Source organism: Dermacentor albipictus, chromosome 6, assembly GCF_038994185.2.
Source record: "Dermacentor albipictus isolate Rhodes 1998 colony chromosome 6, USDA_Dalb.pri_finalv2, whole genome shotgun sequence".
In the NCBI taxonomy this organism is placed as follows: Eukaryota; Metazoa; Arthropoda; class Arachnida; order Ixodida; family Ixodidae; genus Dermacentor; species Dermacentor albipictus.
The window spans coordinates 73,612,255-73,627,619 of record NC_091826.1 but is presented as its reverse complement, the minus strand read 5'-3'; the positions used below and the strand labels follow the sequence as shown (position 1 = coordinate 73,627,619).

Below are 15,365 nucleotides of genomic sequence, written 5' to 3'. Positions count from 1 at the left end.
GTGCAGTGGAATCGGCACATTTTGAGTGGCATTGACGCAGCGCAGTGAAGCATTTGCGAGTCTTGGGTAGATTACGAGCAGCAGAACCCTAGGACTTCCGAAGGGTTTGAGAATTCTGTGTGCACCCCGCCGTTTTTGATATGTGAATTGCTTGGGCTTGCGTGCATCTGTGAAGGTTTATTATTATTAGTGACAAGAATGCCTCGAGCATCTTCTGTCGGGCAAGTTGTTTGCCACACTGCCATGTTTATCATTATCTGCTGTATAGTTGGCACTAGGTCTGTTCTACGTGCTTGTGTAGACACAGCAGACTTGCAGAAGTGGTGTTTAAATGGCACTTGCACCCGTGTGCCGAGTCGTCTGCTGTGCTGCTGCTATGCACCTGTACCTCTGCACCAAGTCAGCACTGACAAAAGGTGCAGCAAAATCGTAAACCAACCCTGCACCTTTTGAAACGAAACGGTTTGGTTCAGATGATGCCATTGGTACACCGCTGAAATGAATAGCAAGGTGCAGCATCTTGTAAACTGGTTTGGTACGGGCGAATTGAACAGATGTACTGTCTTCGTCATATCACACTGCAATTCGCAGCCCACATGACATGCAAAATCTCAGCACATCTGTAGACACGCTTCCCCACTTGGCAGTTTATGCATTCATATACATGCTAAACACAGAAATTATCTCGCAAAATTATTTCCAAATGAAGGAAATTTGCTGCATTTAAGGGAGAAAACAAAATGCTACTGGCAGCGAAATTCTGATCCAGGGCCTTCAATTTCTTAACAAAAGCTGCAAAAAAAAAAAAAACTTCCATTATTGGCAACAAACTACAATAGGCATTTTTTTTTACAGAGCTACAGTTTACCATCACTTGTTTTGAGGCACACATTTCCTTTGCTGTCTTCATTTAAGTTGCACTGCTTCAGTTTGCCCTTCCACTAACTCATCAAGCCTACACCAAGATGGTGTCACCTCACCCATAGAGCAGCACATGGCTCTGACGAGTACTTAACAGCACAGGAAATTTTAAATCTTGCCTACTGATGCATTTAGTTTGGCAATGTAGACGTATACTTTGTGGTTAACCATGCATCTTCACGCTATGCTATCAAAACTTATTTTCACTGCACTCCACGTTGTTTTGAATGGGTAGGACCATGCAGTGACTTTCCAGTGAACCAATCAACACCGTCTTGAAAGCACTAGGTCAATAGATGCTGGGTGCAGCAAATGATTGTGGAACTTCATTTCAGATTTCTTCAATGGTGTCGGCATTGCAAGACAGGCAGTGCAAAGACTTGTGCCATGTGGCAGAATAAAAAAAAAAGGTTTTGTTATATACTTTTTCACTGAAAAAAGAAAAACCTGCTGTTCACATCCAATTTTTCATGCAGTCACTTTGGAAATGAAGTGGTCACAGTCATTTCTTTCTTTGGCTCATCATGTACAGCTTACTGATCCTGTCAAGTTTTATTAAATAATATGTACATCAATTTCAAGCAGTGTCTTCTTGCAACTTCTGTGTCCCGACAGTCTTCTGACTACAACTCCCACGGCTCGTCGCAGCTTGGACAGCTTCCAGATGTGTGCGATCTTCTGCGAAAGATCTGCACTGCACAGTGACTGTGGAGCTTGACGCGGCAGTTGGGGTTGGGACACAGCTTGCCCTGCAACAGCAGAAGCAGAGACGTGTTGTGACAGTGCCAAGAATGATGTGAAATTCACTTTTGTCTCAACATCAGGTGGGCAAAGAATCATCTGAAATAATTTGTATACATGAAACAGCCACAGACTGGTTGCGCCATCTATCGGAAATTGGTTAAACTAAAATTTGATGCGGGGTTTAGTTTTTACATGACAGATGACAGGACGAAGCTTATTGGCCGTCTGTGTTGCTCGTGTGTTTTCCTACATGGCGGATAGGTACGAAAAGCCTGCACTTTTTTTAACAATGCAGAAACACAAGAACAGTTTATGAACTCTGATTCAGAGGACCTTGATGTTGACTATGAGGGCTCTTCAAGGGATAATGAGGGTGACGAAGAGGCCAAGTTCCTTGAGAAACAATAATAGGCACCAGGTAGCCGTCTTAGGGCGCCAGCAGCGCCTTAGCGAACAGCACCAACAACTGCAGCAGTACAAGCAATGGAATGTGATGCAATGAAGTGGCAAAGGCATAAGGCGTACACGCGGCGCTGCCTGTGATTTCGAAAGCCTGAAAAACTGGAAAATGCATTTTCGTGCATTTTCTCTTGCGTAAAGCTGCCACTTGCACAAGGCAGTTAACAATCTTTATGCCTCTCCAACTAGGCCAATCTTCAGTTTTGAACGAGAACCGGCAGGGCTGGTGCACATGTAAACATCAAGCGTGTGTAAATACGCCACTAAGTTGGCATTCGCTATGGATACAGAGCACACAAGAGTCTGTACCAGCCACAGCAAGAGCTGGGGAGTGCCAGGAAAGAAAATATACCCTTAAGGAAAAAGATTGAGCCACTGAGAGGACGGCATAAGTATGACTGCAAATCCATGTGTCCGCCTTGAGCTCTGGAGTCTCCACAGCTGCGCAGGCAAAGACGCACGGTTTACTCGAAACAGAAAGCTCTTGCAAATGAACAGCCCCCAAATTCATGCTACAACAACTTGACAAAAACAAAGAAACACCAGAAATGTGTGTCTGTTCTCTACAGACCATGCATGCATGACCAGGCTTCCCACTGTTCGAGCTGGTGAGACCACGATGGAAACCGATGAAACTGGATGGGCTCCCCAGCTTTAGCTATGTTTAAATAAATGTTCATGGACCCCAAAATGCAACGTGTTTGCTGGACCTTGGTTCCACAGGGGATTTTGGCAAGACAAAAAAGAATAAACGACAGAGCATAATCGAATAAACGACAGAGCATAATCAATCGCCGTAGCTGGCAGCTATGCCTGGCCCAGTCGTCTCGCATGCCATTGCGCTTGCAGTGCCACCACATGAAGGTTCCACCAGTCCGAACTCACCCCACGTTTTCAGGACGGGACACAGAAAGAATGCACGCAAGACAGTCGCTGTGTGCATTCTTTCTGTGTCCTGTCCTCAAACTGCACCAATATAACCATGCTCCATCAAGCCAGCAACCAACTAGCCCATCTATCTCTTAATTATCAGATATAATGAAGCGAATACTGTATAAAATTTTCTTGGGCATGCATCATTTCAATCAGTATTCCTCCTGCTATTACGGTTGTAAAGAAGTAATAGGTATAACGGAGTATGCATAGCTCCACCTTAAACTTCATTGTAGCAAGGCTTTACTGTATAACAGTTCTATTTGAGTTAAGACGGTTGTGTGTTTGCCACTGCAATGTTGAGTCGTGACGGACTGCACAAAATGTCAAGCCTCTAAAGAAAATTCGGACAGGAGAGGAGCACCTACCTTAATGCACATCTGCTTGCACACGTGGCAGTTAGGAAGCTCTTCACCAAGCTGCTCTCGAAGGTAGGGCTCCATTTCAAGGAGTGTCAACGGGCCCAAGGATATGTTGCCTTCCTCCTAACAAACAGAATGCCCCAGGCAATTAAATTCATGCAAGCATGTTGTGAAGTGCTGTGAAATTGAACAAAAGGCGCCAATAAACCTGTAGTAATTTAACTAGGCTATTACAACACCAACAAGCTTGCTTTACAAGTTTAGTTTTAAGCACCATATGCACTTTTAAATGGGTAGTTCACAAAACAGAAACCAGAAGGCGCCATCACTGGGATAGACACTGAGGTTCCTGCCATTGCCTTAAAAAAATAAAGTTATGGCAGATCCTACATGCTTGTCAGAATCAATGTTCATTGAAGCTTTCATGAAGCACTCTAATTAAATGGTAGGTAAAAAGATGCACGCATGAAATTTGATTTCGTGTCCAAGTACACACAGGGAACTCTTTGCATTCCTCTCCCATCGTATAAGTTTTGTGTCATTTGACATCACAGTAATGCACATGTAACTGTTCCTCTTCAACACCACATTTCACAGCATAGCAATTATGCGCCTGCCTAGCAAGACGTGAAGACACCCACCAAACAAAGCACATGACCCGCACAACTACAAGGCCTCCAAGATCAACACTGTCTCCGAGATCAAATCAGTTTTGATTAGACTATCTCCGTGATTACCCCACTTTACGCAACGGAACCTGACCGAGCAGACACACCAAACCTCGAGAAAAGAGGCATAGAAAGCTTTGCTTTAATAAAAGAATTATGCACTTGAAGATGTATATTTGTTGCAAGGATATTGGGTATCATTTGTTTTTTTTGTTGTTGTAATTTCATCAAGAACAGCGTCACTGGCACATCTGTAAGGGTAGTACAGATGGATATGCTATAACCCGATTATATATATATATATATATATATATATATATATATATATATATATATATATATATATATATATATATATATATATATAACCCAATTATAACTGGTGACGCAGTGCTGTTGTATGTATGGGGATGCGCTTTCTTAATGCTGACATCTTCCTTCAAGAGCCAGAAAGCTTACAGCTTTTTATCTGTAACAATGGTTGAGTCCCTGGTAAAAAAAAAAAAAAAAAAAATCTGTGAAATGCTATTTTTTCGGTTTTATCATGTAAGAACCTTGTGCAAGGTAGTACACTTATGTGAAACATGATCAGCACTGACACACCGAAAAATTTGGAGAAATGATGACAATGTATGCAGTCAGAATGCATCAGTTCTGATAATACATTTTTCTTTATCTTTGCTTATTTGTTGCGATATATGTGAGTAAACAGTAATTAAATATGTGTTATAGGTGAATTTTAGACTTTCTACAAAGGGCTTTTTGTAAGAAGGCTTTACTTAAGCAGCCATACATTTTCGGCAAAGTGGCCACATTCGAGACAAGCCAAGCCATCCATGTTCCTTTCCCTGGTGAAGCAGTACTTGTTAAAAAAAAAAACACTTGCACAACCAGTGTTGCCAGATGTCCCTCTCACTTAATGTAAGAAATTCTGCTTCTGGCCATCTACAGCATCGCACATAACACAAATGCTTGGGCAGGGTGTGTGCTAATTCCCAGCAGCTGCAATATGTGGCGTTTACTAAGAAAGAAATGGCAAGCTGGAAGAAAAGCATGCAGTGTCGTAATTTGTAAAACCAAAAATGGGCCTTCAGTGTGCCAAACTCAGCCTCTGGGAAAAGGCCACAGTTCTTTGCCACACGAAGACTGCCCTCGCCCGAGGCCACACTTTATGCACAGAATCACCATCAGTGCAAATAAGCAGGCACTTCCAGCAATGCTGCATCACAAATTGACGTAGAGAATTGACTGTGATTGCAAGCATACCTTATTTATTCGAATATAAGGCGTAGTTCTTTGATCCAGAATCCTTAGCCTCAAAGTCATCCTTATACACGATGCTGATGGATTCAGTTACTGTTTCAACATGGCAACAGCAGCACTGCATTTCTAGCAATCCAAATGTTATATGAAAGTGCAAATTGCAGCATGGTAGCACAGAGCGTGCTGCCATGAAGCCACACTATAAGGCGCAAGTCACGTTGCCGTGAAAAAACAAAACTCATGTAGAGCCCACACCAATTACTCCGGTTACACTGGTGGCTTCTGATTATTTGGTATTTCTGGCAATGCCCACTGAGCCTGAACAATCCATCGGCTACTCTATATTGCCTTATATTTGAGTGCACGCTTAAATTCTTTTTTTCTGGTCACCCAACTGCACCCCCGACTTATAATTAAATAACTATGGTATGTAATGCAATGTATCGCATTACATTACGTATGTATCGCTATTTGCAGCAGAATTGAGTGAGCGGTGCTAGGCGCACTTTCAAAAGTCTTGTCCGTGACATAAGTAGCCCACCTGTTCTAATTCACTTCCAGTCATCCTAACTGCAGAATATGGCAGAGATTCAGTGAGTTTGGCACTTACCACAATCAGACAGCCAAGTTCAACCATCTGATCAATAAGACTTTGCGCTGTCCTTATTTGAAGGCCCATATCATTATCATCATAAAACATGTTGAGTGCTGCTGTTGAGGTTATGCGCCCACAATTGGACCCTGCAATCTTCAACACCTGCAAGTTGTACCGTAGAATCAGAACAGATATAGCAGTAGCGACAAAAATTTCCCAAAGCCAACCCTGTACACCAAGCAAATCCTCTTGGTGGCTCGCGGTAAATACGGCCTTAGATTAGTTTAAAATAACGCTTTGGCTCGAGGCACCATACATTTCCCCTTTCAAAACAATGTGCATGTACCGTGCTCTGAGCAAGGGATAGCGCTTCAGTAGCATCATCACAATCATAATTATCATCATCCTACTTATGTCAAATGCAGCATGAAGGCCTCTCCCAGCTATCTCCAATTAACCTTGTCTTGTGCCAGCTGACCCAATTTCACGCCTGCGAATTTTTTAATCTCATTACACCAGCTAGTTGTCGGTCATCGTCGACTGCACTTCCCTTATCTTGTCACCGATTCTGCAACTAACAGACCTCGGGTTATCTGCCCTATACATCAGATAGCCTGCCCAGCTTCATTTTTTCCTCTGAATGTCAACTACAATGTTGGCGGCTTTTATGCCAGAGCACAAAATATTCTTATTTTTTTTTTTGCGTTTGAGCTGTGCGCCAGCTTTTCTCAAGGAGGACATGTTCCCATCATGGGTCCATTACCAAGTAACCATTCAACTAGAACTCATTGTCGCACGTTAGTGACAAAACCTGACAAGCAGGGCAGGCAGGCGAACAACCAATTTAAAAGGGAACTCTTCACTGGGTGAACATGTGGCCTCTAAGTCAAGGTACAACTTGGCAGTGCCGATGGCAACAATGCGGTCAGCGCATAGAACAAAGATGCTACCACATTGTTCCCTATCCATAGAGGCATCATCATACATTCTGGATTACCTAGACATAATCGTACAAGTTCAATAATGTACTACAATAACCGGTTCTCACCTGCAATGCACACCCCGAGAAGACAGACCCACCCATCTACATGTGGCCACAAAATTCTACTTGCATAAACATTCTAATATCATTAGCGTATTGTTATGGAGCAATGAAGGAAGACTACAATCAAGGGCATGTCCTTGTGAAACAATGTTTGGCCAGCCATCTTGACTTTTTCTGTAGAGAGTCTGTAAATACAATGTATTTGTATTTCCTAAAACCCCATAATACACCACACACATCGACATGAGTACGATAATAATGCACATCATTTTTAATCTGACAAAACATATGAGGCAATATTTTCAGTTGAATTTCCTTCAATTATATTGACGTCAGCCACCAGAGACTAACATCTGCTAAAACAAGATGTCCAAGTGGACGGGTTGGACAGGGTTCATTTTGAACAGATAACACAGCCCAAATGAACAGGCACAAAAGGAAGGAAAAATGACGACAAGGCATGATGCCTGATTTTTTTCTAAAGGGAGGATGCGGGGCTCAAATCACAATTTTCGCCAGAAAATTGCATTTTGTAGTTTTCTTCGTTTTGCATTCCTAAAGATATAAAGCTCCTCATTAAGTTTAGTTGTATTGTGCACAATAGAAACGAAAAAAAAAAAGGAGCTTGTTTTACGCTGCAGTGGCACCCACTTCCCATTGAAAGCAATTACGAATGCTGTTTTCAAGATGAGGCCATAGAGCAGGAGAGGAGGCCAACACGGAGTCAATTCACTTGTTAGAAAGTTTGCTCTTTACACTTTCTAGTGATGAGAGACCTTCTGCTGAGGGTATTGAATAATGCTGGAAAAAAAGAAAAATGCAAGACAGGCACATTTATTGGCCACAGAGAGTTTGGATTGCCTGCGAAGCCAAAACTGAAGCTTCGATTGGTGGAAACACAACTCGTCACATTTCATTTTTCCCACCCGCAGAGTTCTCGTGCACAGCCATGTTGTGGTTATTGTCAGCGCTGGTCCTCTTCATATTGCTCCAAATTTTTCTGCTGATTCATGGTGATCAGCAGGTGGTGAGTGTGTGGTGGACTATGCCAGCCACGAAGTCTTCAACGCGTAAAAGATTTGCAATGCAAAAAAGCACTGCAATACAGAAGTAATTGCCACTGAGCAGTGTCAAGTTGAAGGAGAGGGCCTAACCTACGTAACGGGGGCATTCGATTGAGCCCCATCGTCCGACGAATAAAATGGTATGTTTTGTAATCTTTGAAGCGATACTTCTCAGTTTGCACTTTTTGACCGATTCGCACAAAACTATTGTTTCGATACTCCAATGATTAAAATTGTTTGCAAGATTGTTTTTAGCCACAAAATTTTTTAGGAACAAGACAATGGAATGTCTAAATTGCTTCTATCAAGAAAAAAATACACAGTTCTGGATCACAGTGAAAAAAAAAAATGTTTCCAAGTGATGCAATTTCGGCAGAAAGAGGCATCTGCTGCTATCCTGTAATATAGGGCAACCAGATGATAATCATTCAGAATATTTCTTTATAATCTTTTTAATAGTTTTCCTAAGGTGACACACTCATTTTGTCAATGGGACATTCATAACCTTTTTTTTTTCCATTTGTGCTAAAGTAATGAAATTTACTATGTGTTCTAATGACAGGACAAAATATCCTGCCAAATTCTGTTAAAATTGGCTGGTTGGTTCAAAAGTCTGTTGAGAGATTGTTTCTTTCCTCCTCTTGTGTCTGTTCATTTGAGCTGTGTTACACCTTCAAAATGAACTTGCTGAAATACTGAGCAAAAATGAAGAAATAAAAAGAGCCAAGGATCTCTTTTTTTTGTTGTTGATTACGACCACATAAGCCAGCAGACAATGAAGCTAGGGAAAGCAGAGGGGGCATAATCTGTTCTATTTTATTGAAATGTGGAAATGATACGGCAAAAGAAAGTGAAAGTCAGTGAAACAACAATTTGCTGCCATAGGGAGCTCCACATCCTCCACATAACGCATGCAACGAGCTACCATTAAGCTGCAGCATTGGCGCCCTCCTCCTTTACTCTTCCTATTCACAGTTTGTTGGATATTTCAGATATTTCGGTTCTGTATCTAACGCTGGGAGTGTTAGCTAGTGCCACTCCGAGCTATCGTACACTCCACGAAAATGTAGCACCCTTTTGTGCTTGTCTTGTCCCCAGGCAATGATCCACATCTATGTTGTGTGCCTTTCCAGTCTTTTCCGCTGCACGCCCGGCCCTTTCAAGTCACAGCGTAATATGGCATTCTTGACAGGAAAGTGCCGAGCGCAATTTTTAAAAAAGGAAACGCAAGCAAGACAGATGAGCGTTGTTTGGGGACAAGATATGCCCCAATGGATGTAAATGTTTTTATGCAGTGTGGTAGAGGTGTAACATCATTTCAACCGCAGGCATGCCATCGTGTGCAAACTATAGGAGCAGGGGCCTGGCCAAGCCTCAGTTTCATGAGCTATGACGCACCTTAATTGCATCGCAGCTGCAGCAGTCCGGAATCGAACCCAGAAACTTCGTGCGGGGCACGAGAACATAAGTGCGCGCCTTCAAACTCACCAGTTTCTTGAAGAACTTCAACTCGTTGCCAGGGAACTTTGTGGTACACTTTGACAGCGCATCATCCCTCATGTTTACAAGAGCGTAGAAATGCGAGCCATCTTCTTCACTCACGCCACCTTTGATGCGCATGTGAAATGGAGATAATTTGTTGTTGACAACAGACACAAACTTGGCGAGTGCTTGCGGGTTGCTCACTTCAATGCATGGAACTGAAAAAAAAGAAAAATGAGAGAGAATCAGAGTTACCAGGAAAATGAATTTTTTTCTCCACAAGAAAGTTCAGTGAAATACTGCATTGACTGTAACAATGCGCAACATGTTTGCAGTGTTATTGTGTACACCATATGTATGTACGTACATATGTATGCACATACACATACATAAAGACCACGAACATTGGCCTCTGTCTACTTATTCTACTCTGCACAAATGCTTTAATGTTTCACAGTTCTAGCAAACTAGTCCATGTAATGGTACTAGTAACAATGTGGACCCATTTCATGTCACACATACACACATGCTGCTTTCTCACGAAGGAGACCGTAGGCAGGGACTGAACCACTTCATAAAGAAACAAAGGCAAATGAATAAGCCAGCCTTGGCTAGCTGATTTATGGCATTAATTTGAACAGCACACACCCAAGGCTTGGCCTACAAGCATTCCTGTGCTCTGCCTCCTCCCAAGCACCCTCCCTTCTCACCCCACCTGATAGGGTTGGAGGCTGGAACTTTCCTAGAGCTCAACAGAAGAAACCTGTACATAAGTTGGCCTTCGCTAAACCTCCCTGAGCATGTTGCTCCTGCAAGGGAAGCTTTAGCTCGGGGCCAACCCCATTTCCCTATTTGAACACACAAAGAATGCAGTGATGCTGTCTCTAGACAATGACTGGACCGATTCAAATTAAATTTGTTGCACTGGAGAGAGAAAGTTGCATTATAGCAACAATAGGAAGCAGACTCTTAATTTACGACGTCAACAATTTTTTTTCATAAGTTACCTAAAATCGCAGTTGGAAAAAGTATACAAGCACGAAGTTTACACATTTGCACCAGCGCACCAAAAACAGATATCGCAGTTCTGTAAACGAAATCCGTTAAAGCATCTAAAGGGGACATATTCTACATAAGTTTCAGCTTACGTAATATTGTTATAATGTTTACGAGGGCTTCGCAGAAGTCCTACTAACAAATTAGCAGTATATTTAAGGGCAGTGTATGACACATAGGTTTTTACTACATTATATGTATCAGCAGGCGCGGTTTACATACTGCGATATGTTTTAAAGCTGATTTTCATTTTTGTATACATGATATTGAGTTATGACTTGCCATAAAGGCGGAGGCACTCCTAGTGAGTTGCGTCAAAGTTTGGTCCAACAGCAGCTTTACCAGCTGATCTGAATGCTTGCGGCAAACACCGCGTATGGCAAAAGCGGTACAACGGTTTCGAAGTGCGCGATAGATCGCGCGCTTTCCTTACCGTCGCATTTACTGTGGCAGTGCCGGACTAACTCCTCAAATTCAGGCAGAGGCAATAGCTTCCGTGACATCATAACCTGGAGGAAAGTACGGTGCAGGTCTCCGTAAACAGTCATAGCGGACTGCGGGTGAAAAGCGTCCCTCGAACAATCACGTCGACAGCAAACGGCAAATCACGCGCTGTGCACCGAAACATGCGCCAAAATGCTCGGATTGGCTATCGGCCATGGCTAGTCGTGGCTGTTCGACGGATTGCCAGATTCGCTAGAGCTCGATCCATGCATTGATCCATGTTGTCTCGATCAGCGCGCTGGTGATACGATGATATGAAAACCAGTAAGTCGTGATGGAAACATTAAAATTTGATTTAACCACTCTTTCTGTGCATGCGTGAGGAGGAGTGGTTGCGAGCATGGTTGGGAAAAAGAAATTTGTTCCTTGAGATTGCCGGTCGTAGCTCCTACTACCAATGACGGTTCCATTGGAAACAAATCAACAGGGCGAAAAAAAAAAATAATGAGAGGAAACGACTGTGCTTTGACGCCACGGTTTCAAGAGCAAATGTTGTCATTGCGACTGACGCGTCATATAGTGTGGCAGGGGTTTAGGAAGTATTCTTGAACAGAGGTCTTGAGACATTTGCGGAGGCTGAAAGGAGTGCGAGAGCGGCTATGCACCTCTGTTACCGGCGACCGGAAGGACACAGCTGGCGGGGATATTGAATTTGTTCTGTTCTGCGTAAGGATAACGGAAGCTGAAGTTTGAGGAAGGTGGGGAATGAGCCCTCCATTATCTGCTTAATGTGCTTTCCATTCTAGGGCAGGAATGGCGCGCGCGTTAGGCTTAGCAGCTTGGCATACTTGCAGTGCTAGTACACTCTACTTGCAGGTCACAAACGGTATGCGCGTTATCAGCGTGACATATTGTATTGTTGACAGGAAAGTAGGTTGAGCAAAGTTTTCAAGAAGGACATAGGACGATTAACTCTTTACGTAAATGTAAACTCCGACGGTCACTAATATCTTTACAAACTCCTTGGTCGGATCTCTAGTGGTTTGCGCCACGGAAAACAGAACTGGTGTGCAGAGATACACAGGCCGCCTTTACCACCGACAACAAAGGCAGCGTGCGCAGAGACAAGCGGACAACGATATATTCGGGGAGACAACAGCACGCGAAGTCGAAAGTCCCACATGTTTACGCACACTTGAAGAAAAAACTTGGGACTCGGGAAAGCGATAAGTGCATAAGCGCTTCGTTGCCGCTTACTGTACTCGACTTTTCGGGTTTTCCATGCTTTTTTCAACGCTTTCAACTAACAAACATGCAGCGTGGACGGCTTTCCTGGACGTTGCGAAAATTGCAAGAATTAATTCGAGCATCGCCTCCGAGATTTCTATAGGTTACGTTTTGAATCTCGGAGGCGATAAATAAATACCACGTGACATGCTTCTGCTCGCTTGTCAGCTGCGTCGAACCAGAGTGTGTACTCATGCGTGGTGTACTCGCTATCGCACCTAGCGGTTTCTGATAGCTGTTGTAGCGGTTGTGCTACTTGTCGTACTTTCTCTTGCCTTAAGTGTTGACGGAGGTGTTGCCCACCGCTGACGTTACTAGGCTTTCGCCTAAAGCTCTCTTGTGACCGTGACGGAGGGTCCGTAGCGTCACTCCTTGCTTTGTGAAGACGCGCATGGCGGTCCCAGACGATGTTCTCTTGGCAGTATGGGCACCGTTCGGCGCTGCTTGTCTGGTGAGTGATTGACGTTTCGGCAGTCGCTAGACGACGTACTGGTATTCTAGTGTGTCATCTTTCGAAAGAAGCATATACGTCGCTCTGCAGTGCGATTCCTATGTGTGCTGCGCTCGCGCGTTTGTAAGCCCTACCCGAAACCATATAGGCTAGCTTTCTGTTGTGAGAGACGCCGCATTACAATGTTCATGTATACTCACCGAAAAAAAAAAAAAAACATAGATCGCTCCAAAGTAATTTAATTACGAATCAGTGGGCAGCCTGTAATGTAAGTTGCGTGCGTTTAGTTGAACTCTGCTGTCAACGAGGAATTAAGGTGACAAGTTAAATCGAGATAGTAAATGCGTGACATTTGTTCCACGCCAAACCAGGAACAAGTCTATTCCCCCCAAGATGGCCTGTTCAGCATAACACATTTCTTTATTAGTCTGAAGCGAGGTTTATGAATTTGATTAGTCGCTTAATTTAAGTGACAATCAAATTCATGAACTTAATTTTCTTTACTTCATCACTTAGTGATCACTTTGTAAGTATTAAGCTCAAGACCCTGGCTGGTGTCACCTCCTGTCTGGTAAATGTACATATTAAAGAGTTGTGAGCGTCTGGCAGACCAATGGACTATACCAGTGGTGCGCATGTATATTAATTCTTCACACAGACCTCCTACAATTGCAGTGTTTTTGCTGTGCAACAACTTCAATCAACAAGCAATCTCTTTATTGTTAGCTTTTTACCCTGCAAGACGAGTTCATTGTAAAAGTTGCCGATATTGTTGATTCGTCTTTTTTTATCTGCGCCTACTCTGAAGAGAATGGAAAGGAAAGATTACGAATGAGAGAAACTGGAGGGGACTATGCAGGTGCTGCTATTGTGTCACTGGACTTTGCGGCAAAGACCCATCCCAGACCAGGACGAATTTTTCCTCAACTGAGAAGCTTTCTTTAAAATTAAGAGAAACCCGTGCGAGTTACTTCTGTCGCCTTGTGCTACATACCTTGTGGAGTTCAATAGAACTAATTTGCCATGTTGCGTGTCTCTGTGCTATCAGTTTTTTGTTCTTTCTTAAATGTCTTTATTTCTGCATTTAATAGGCGAAGCCTTGCGGCAGAAAAGGGCTGCTCTATGGGGGAGGGGGACAGGTGCTCTCTTCTTCCTCGAGGGGGAGTGGTCTCGAGGTCGGCTCTGCAAAGAGGCGGCCAGGCCCTTCGTTTTCCCTGAAAAAGTCCAGAAAACCACGCCAAAGCTGGTGTGAGACCTTGGGCCCGATGTGCGATGGCGGATCGAGCCACTCCTGCAGGGTGCCAGGCCTTGAATTGACCTTGAAGGGACAACCAATTACCATAGAATACTTCGAGCTCATCATAGAGACTTTTGACAAGATAAAGATGTGCAGGGGTGGTCCCGCAAAGCAAATGTACCTAGGTGGGACCCTCAGTGTGCTTACATTATCTCCTTGGGGCTGTGGAGGCACAGAAGGAGCACTATCTATGACACTGATCGGTGTCCGTACTACACAAGACTTGTGGACACATCGCCACGCGATGCCGAGGACTACTTTCCTTGCCATGCAAAGTCGATGAATGTCTACAAAGCAACAATTGACTGTGCATTGGAGACATAACAAGCTCAGCTTCTCTTGTGAAGTTCATAAGCAGGATACACTAGCAGGAATTCTGCATTATTATGTTTTGATGAGAATGCAGCAATTTTGCTCGCAAGAGAACTGGGCAACATGAAAAGCATTGTGAGTAAAAAAGAAGCAAGTGAAGCATCTTTGTATTGATAGATGCTCAGATAAAAAGAGTGATAAATGTCGCCTTTCCATTAAAAGCTTCTTTTTGCTGTCATCTGTCATTGCTCAAAACTGCGCCAACTGCCGTTATGCCCCCCTCCTTTTTTCCTCGTTTTTCTTTCCTCCTTAGTTTCCGTAATTGGTTTATTTTCTGTTCCTGTGTCCTGTATAATTCTATGTAGTGCACCCTACAAATGCCCTGTGTTTGGCCTGTATAAAATGAATGAAATAAAATGATACAAATACTTGTTCTTTCTGCTAACATCACTCCATGAACCGCAAGAGCTATGCACACTACAGGCGTCAGGGCTTGGGCAGAGCAGACGACAAAACAGATAGGCAGGCAGGTGCAGGAACATGACTAAGCGTGACCATGTGCCATTGCTATAGCAACGACAGAAAGACCTGAGCTTGCCTCTGCTCCTTCGGTTTCTTGGAGGACCCGTTTCTCCCCTCCACAGTTTTTCCTCATCCGTAGCGCCATCTGGCAAACACTCTGTGAAGAAGAAACCGGCATTGCAGAATGTGTCCCTTCCAGATGAGCAGAGTCGGCACTCCTGTCTTATCTTACTCCGTGGTCCAATCACACCTTTCATCACTCGCCCGCATTAAAAAAAAATATGCTGTCTCCTGCTTTAGTCTAGATTGTTATCTTTTGGCTAAAGCCGCTTCACATGCTGCATCACTCCACATTGATTTAGGGCCGCATTGTCTGGAGCTCTCTTTGTAGTGTTGCACAACATACCAATCCAGAGCAAAGGTCTAACACATGCCGCTGTGATGTGATTTTTCTGCTGCG

The 15,365-nt window shown here is 43.5% G+C and overlaps 2 protein-coding genes across 3 annotated transcripts in view; one reads left to right on the top strand and one right to left on the bottom strand.

The window, feature by feature from the left end:
• Positions 1–1,448: 1,448 nt before the first annotated feature.
• Positions 1,449–11,260, bottom strand: Nse1 (Non-SMC element 1). The gene is made up of 5 exons (XM_070540857.1): positions 11,026–11,260; positions 9,543–9,754; positions 5,961–6,107; positions 3,426–3,542; positions 1,449–1,670 (listed from the first exon to the last, which is right to left on the bottom strand). Exons 1-5 carry the CDS (start codon positions 11,138–11,140, stop codon positions 1,545–1,547), a joined length of 717 nt encoding a protein of 238 aa, XP_070396958.1. The 5' UTR covers positions 11,141–11,260; the 3' UTR covers positions 1,449–1,544.
• A 1,216-nt stretch (positions 11,261–12,476) lies between these two features.
• The window catches only part of LOC139061201 (probable lysosomal cobalamin transporter), a 46,781-nt gene continuing 43,892 nt past the window's right edge, over positions 12,477–15,365 (top strand). For both annotated transcript variants that reach the window (XM_070540853.1, XM_070540852.1), the window contains exon 1: positions 12,477–12,774. In XM_070540853.1, the coding sequence (XP_070396954.1) occupies positions 12,715–12,774 (60 nt within the window). In that variant the 5' untranslated portion in view covers positions 12,477–12,714. The remainder of the gene's footprint in view (positions 12,775–15,365) is intronic.

Excerpts from the sequence above, each read along its gene's own strand:
- Nse1 (XM_070540857.1), bottom strand. The coding sequence starts at position 11,140 with ATGACTGTTTACGGAGACCTGCACCGTACTTTCCTCCAGGTTATGATG. Across the intron at positions 9,755-11,025 it reads CTGCCACAGTAAATGCGACG|TTCCATGCATTGAAGTGAGC; the intron begins GTAAGGAAAGCG and ends CTTTTTTTTCAG. Across the intron at positions 6,108-9,542 it reads TGAAGTTCTTCAAGAAACTG|GTGTTGAAGATTGCAGGGTC; the intron begins GTGAGTTTGAAG and ends TACAACTTGCAG.